Below are 6,014 nucleotides of genomic sequence, written 5' to 3'. Positions count from 1 at the left end.
CTCTCTCTCTCTCTCTTTCTTTTTTCATACCAGAGATCTCTGTGGTGAAATCTGAAAAGTAACACATTCCCTTTTCGGACCCTTAGGCACCATTTAATTCACTCCAGCAATCACTACCTCGGACCCTACCTTTAAAGGATGCCCAAAGCAACGTGCTGCTAATTTATTGTCTCATCTATCAAAGCTCTAGAGAGAATCCAGCTCTTGGAATTTAAAGATAGTTGAGATGTTACCGTGATGCTTACCAATTTAATCCCGCCATAAATTAGATGGAATGATGATGTTGTCCATGCTTGCCTCATCTCCAATCCCTCTCCTGCCTTCCTTAACTCAGAATGAAGTACCCCAAAGCGTTAATGGAGATGGGGGGGGCTGCGTTTTTCAGTTGCAGTGCAAGCTCACCCTGAAAGATGTGTAAGCTTTTACTGGAATGGGGGAAGGGAGAGATGGGGACTTATACTCATCTCTTGCAAGCCTGTTAATACCTTGCTAGGCAGTTACAAGTGAGGAAAGTGGGGTTCAGATATTAAACAGCTTGTCCACCTCTCTCTGCAAGCAGTTCCCAGAGCCCACACACAGACCCCAGGTCTTCTGACTCTAAACCCAAGGCCCTTTCTGGTGTTACGTCACAGAAGACAGTTCCCTCGGTATTTTGCAAGGCAAGGCATTATTGTCAGCCTGCAAATGAAACCAGACCTCCTGCCCTTCCCCATCACTTGGCCGCCCATGTGTTTGCTTTATCCCCTTCACAGTCATTATCTGGTGTTCTCTTACAGAAGGCAACAGACTACCGCAGCAGAGAATGTCCTTAGATGGGAGCCCCAAAGCTATTCACGGACCATCAGAGAGGCCAGATGGTCTACAGTGGTCATCTGGGCAGCCTTGTAACCCAAGCAAGCCTAAGGCAAAAACATCTCCTGTTAAGTCCAATGCCCCCGCAGCTCATCTTGAAATAAAGGCGGATGAGCTGGCAAAGAAAAGAGGTAAAGTGGTTTCTTTTGTGCACATGACTCGACATGTCCCGTACACACCTAAAAGTGCCAGTATGGCTGAACTTTCCAGAAAAAAAAAATACTGCTTAGCAAAGAGGATCTTACTTACAGTGGAATTTCTTCTTTATTTTTCCCCCTATGATCCACTCAGATGGAAAATGGGAAGACAGATACGATCCTTTCCATGTCTGTCAGAGGTCTAAGAAAATCAAGGTGGAATGGCATCCCCTTCTCTGCCCCACCATGGATGGATGTGTGTTCATTTAGCTCGGTCACTTAGGAAGCAGTGTTAGCGCAGGACGGATGAGTGTCCCCCCAGACATATGAAGTCCAGGCCTGTGTGGATGAAGATGGATGTAGATCCTGACAGCTCTTCCCTGAGAGACGGTCTTCCCTGTGTGAACTCGGTTCTGTAGTAGAACTTTCAGACAATCTAACACTGCAAGGCTTCTCGCTATTTGACACGCAGAATGTCCATTTTCCAAACCTTGGTGTCTTTGACTTGTGACTAGACCTATGAATGAAATGGCTAAATCACTTTGTTTCTGATTCCAAGACTCACTAACGCAGTGACTTCTGATTCGGCCTCAGTTGTATTTGATTTCTGTGACTCTGGCTTGGCACACTAGCTCCATTTTCTCTAGGGAGATTGCTTTCTTTGAAGAAACATACTCTTGATGAGATAAGAGCAGCCTGTTGGCTGGGTATGCTTTCCACCCTGGTGCAGATTGCAGGAAACCCCGGGAGATGGGCACACATAGAGATGCTTACATGCTGTTCCTGTCCCTCCAGGCCTGGCTCAGGATGCCGGTCAGGAGCCAGCATACCTGACCCTCTTGCCCCACTCTCTCTAACCAGTTTGTACCTCCCCCATCTCTCTGTCATTGTCCTGCTCTAAATCCCTGTTGACTTTGAGCCACACATGGTGGTGCTTACAGAGGGAGCCAGCTGCACAAATGGCCTTGAGATTGGAAGACACTGAAGTTTATGACACTTGACATTCTCAAGGGCCAGACAAACCATTTCCCTTTAGCAATGTTTTTCCTCTAGAAAACAAAAGCCAGGTCTGTGTGGGGTGGTTGGGTTGCCTCATTTTTTTTTCTTTTAGTTCATAAATAAAAGATAAAGTGGTCCCGCTGATCGTCTTTTTCTTGGCATCCATTTTAGGCCCAAATATCGAGAAATCAGTGAAGGATTTGCAGCGCTGCACCGTTTCCCTGACTCGGTACCGCGTCATGATCAAGGAGGAAGTGGACAGTTCCGTGAAGAAGATCAAAGCCGCTTTCGCGGAGCTACACAACTGGTGAGTAAAAGCCAAACCCCACAGCCGTAAATTCCCAGCCTCCGGGCCGTTCCCGTGGCCTCTAAAAAGCATCAGATGGAAAAGATGGTTTATTTAATGCATAAACATCACAGAACGGCTCTCTGACTGACTCTTTTAAAGTTCTGCAGGCAGGAAAATAGATCTTGGAAATGAGAAAGAAAAGGTATTTTGAATAAGAACTCTGATGGCTGTCACAATTCACTGGAGTTTGAAGCTGACCTAATAGCGTATCAGGGCTAGGGACAAAAGCTTATGGGACGTGCTTATGTGGCATTGACTTCTGTGAAAAGCTGATCACATGAGGGATGTTTGAAAAAGCAAAAATATTCCCATCATTATCATTAAATTCCCCTAGTAAAAAGAAGCATCTTATCGAGTAAACTTAGTGATAGAGTTCCCCTCTCGACATGGGCTGTGGTGCCTGCATCCCTGTAACAAAAGCAACCCAAGGAAGGAAAGATGTATTTTGACACACAGTCTGAGAGTGCTGGCTACTGTTGCAGGAACTCATGACTACGGCACGGGAGCTGGAAGCAGCTAGCCGCCTTGTGACTGTGTTTGGGAAGCAGAGTCGGTGGGTGCTGCTCCCCAGCTTGCTTCTTCTTTTTCTTTATATTCAGCTTAGGACTCCAGTCTACCGACCACAGATAGAGCAATAGAGCAGGCCTTCCCATCTCGGTTAATCTAGGTAACAGCTCATGGGTGTGCCCGGAAGCTTGCCTCCTCAGCCACTCTAGATCCCGTCAGATTGACAATCACCACTCAGTCCCTTACAGGTCTTCTGAGATGAGCAGCCCTTTCCCTCACCCAGACACGGAGTCCGTGGAACTTTCCTCTTGACCAGATTGTAGCTAAGTTGTCCAAAGCAGCTCCCAGGATGCATGTGAGCACTTACATACAACAAAGATGCTGTACTACTGAAGATCAGACTTTTTAGTGGTTTCTAGTTAGGACTTTTCCAGTCTCTCCTTAAGTCGGTTGCCCCATTGCTTATAAGTCTACCCAACAAGTGTCTAGAGCCAGAGGCAGCAGGGCTTCTGGAAAAGGCCAACAAGTAAATTTGTTAAGTGTTCCAGACATATGGTCACTCAGCTCTGCTCGTGTGAAAGCAACCTTGGACAATGCAGAAAGACATTGGGGCAAGGTTGGCTCCTGGGGTCTGCAGCTTGGCAGCCTCGGTCTTTGGAGGGGAGTTCTGCACCCTATCCATGTGGGTGCCACTGTAGAGTAAGTGCTTCCTCCCAGGGCCCCTCATGATACCTTGCATCTGAGTGACTCAGGCTCTGACTTACCCAGTATAGCGGTAACCGCTAATCCCCCTGCCTCCAGCTGCTATGACTGCTTTTTATTTACTTAATTTTGTGTGTTAGTAGAAGGAAGAGCACAGGGATCACGAGACATCTGGAGGTTTACAGCAGGCTTGAGTTTCTTTCACTCCTCAAATGGTGAAAGTGTGGGCCAGGAAAGCCAGTGCCCACGGAAGCAATGTGTGGTTTCTCTGCTCTTGATTCTTCCTTTGCTCTTTAACCTGGTGGGGAGACGGGGCCCGAATGAGCCTTACCATGCTAAAAAGTCACCCACAGGACAAAACGACACTTCCTTCCAGACCCAAAAAGGAACTGTGTAGTTCAACCATTTACTAGATGTGGCCGCTACTGAGTAAGCGCCAACACTCCTTTTCTGACCTCACCCTTTGTAAAAATGATCCCACAATTGTGCGCTAACTTAAAAATCAAATCAAATTACTGTGTGAGCATAACCATTACAGCGCCTCTGCCAAGAGGAAACCTTTGCTTCTGTTCCAGATAAGACCTGGGCCCAGTCAGCACAGTGACAAACTAAGACAGAGCCTCCCTTGTCTCTGCAGAGGGGAGAGGGAGGATGAATTTTGGGAATTGTGGTACTCATAGAAATACCAGGCTATGGAAGAGTTGGGAAAGAAGTTTCCCTACTGGTGGCTAAATCGTGTACCACAGGCAGCAGAGGGAGCCGTGTGCCTGGTACCACCAGTTTAAATACAGGCAAACCTTGGGCTCCGTTGGACGAGGTTTACAGATACAAAACACATGGTTCGCATCCTTTGGTTTTCTGAAAAAAAAATTATTTATTCTGAAACGGTACTTAAGTCACGTGGCCCTCAGTGAGCCAGTGAGCCCCACGCCTAGGTCCTCTCTCCGATCCTTATTTGGATCGCCCAGTCCTCCTAACTCCCAAGTATTCAATAGGAGGCATTGTGTGTCCTTCAGAAATAAATGAATAAAAATATACATTTAATGTAAAACATTAAAAGAAAATCTCACTTTGCCACCAATTGCCAACTTGAGGACACAAATTCTGCTTGAGGTCACTCCACCAACGATCGTGATGAGTTCGTGGGAACGGCGATTTAAAGAAGTTAGAAGAAAGTGGGCGGCTGGTCATCCGCCAGCCTTACCGAGGACACACACCAGGGCTGAATGAGCTCGGCATTGATCCTTTCCAAGCAGGCCGTGAAGAACGCTTGCTCGATACAGTTAACGGAAGAAAACCACATTGGCGTTTCACCAGAACGCTGTCCCATGTGACTAGCTGGCCATACGTGGGACTTTCCCATCTTCTCAGAACGAACCAGGGATCTGAGCAAGGAACCAAACTATGACATGATCCTCTCCCACTGTGCCTGAACAGAAGATAAACTTGGCAACGGGAGCGTAAAAATAATACCAGGAACTAACGCGAAACAGCTGGCTTCGTCTCTGTCTGACTGGCCCTCCTGCCTCAGCTGGGAAATAGTCATCCTTTGGAATCATCGCTGCCAGATTTAATTGCTCTGTGCGCAGACTAGCCTAGCTTCTCATCACAGAGCCGGCGAGTGTGTGTCCAAGTTGATTACGAAGGCTTAAAATGAGCAATAAAACATGAGATTGAAAAAAACATCCGGGAAGTATAATAATACTCGATATTTCTGCCATATGCTGAGAGAGAAAGCATCCCAAAATAGAGCTATAAAAATCCTGTTAGGTGTTATTGTCAGTTTAACATCTAACTAAGAGCACTCCTGAGGAAGGGGGAAGCTGGTTGGGAGCCAGCAAAGTCGTGGCAGGGTGGGTGGGGGTGGTGATGAGGTTGTAGAGATGGGGGGGTGGAGGGGACAATTGTTTAAGCAGTTTTATTTTAAATAAAAAAAAAGGGGCATTTAGAGCACTCATTCTGTAGCTCAGGACCACACTGGCCCTGTGTCCTGTGTCTTGTTTTCCTGAAGTGGGGCTGTATTCATTACCTTTCTCATAGCTATGGCCAATTAACACAAGAAGCACTTTAGGGAGTGAATGATTTGTTTAGTTCACAGTAAAGAAGGAACACAGCCCTCCTAGAGGGAAAAGCCCAGGGGCAAGACCATGAAGAGGCTGGTCACATCAACAGTGCAGTCAGGAAGCAGAGAGCTGACCGGAAGCAGGCTAAGCTGTAAAACCTCAAGGCCCACCCCTAGTGACCTGCTTCCTCCCACGAGGCTCTGCCTCCGAAAGTTTCACAAACTCCCAAAATGGTGCCCGCCAGGGGAGAAACCAAGTATTCCATACCTATGGTCCTATGAAGAGCTTTCATGTTTAAACCGCAACAGAAGCGAGGTCTCGTCTAGGCCAAGTCCGGAGGTGAGATGTGAGTCTCAGCCCTTGCCCTCCTCCCCTTCCTCTGCCACCTTTCAGGTCATCTCCTTC

The 6,014-nt window shown here is 47.2% G+C and overlaps 1 protein-coding gene across 7 annotated transcripts in view; it reads left to right on the top strand.

Moving 5' to 3' along the window:
* The window catches only part of Spats2l (spermatogenesis associated serine rich 2 like), a 156,178-nt gene that overhangs the window by 121,685 nt on the left and 28,479 nt on the right, over positions 1 to 6,014 (top strand). For 5 of the 7 annotated variants that reach the window (XM_013353449.2, XM_026788883.1, XM_026788885.1 and 2 more), the window contains 2 exons: positions 777 to 983; positions 2,160 to 2,295. In XM_013353449.2, the coding sequence (XP_013208903.2) occupies positions 777 to 983; positions 2,160 to 2,295 (343 nt within the window). The remainder of the gene's footprint in view (positions 1 to 776; positions 984 to 2,159; positions 2,296 to 6,014) is intronic. The other 2 variants (XM_026788887.1, XM_026788886.1) reach the window with 1 other exon arrangement.

The sequence above is a fragment of the Microtus ochrogaster genome, unplaced genomic scaffold, assembly GCF_000317375.1.
Source record: "Microtus ochrogaster isolate Prairie Vole_2 unplaced genomic scaffold, MicOch1.0 UNK8, whole genome shotgun sequence".
Lineage (NCBI taxonomy): Eukaryota > Metazoa > Chordata > Mammalia > Rodentia > Cricetidae > Microtus > Microtus ochrogaster.
This window is presented reverse-complemented; position numbering and strand designations above follow the sequence as displayed.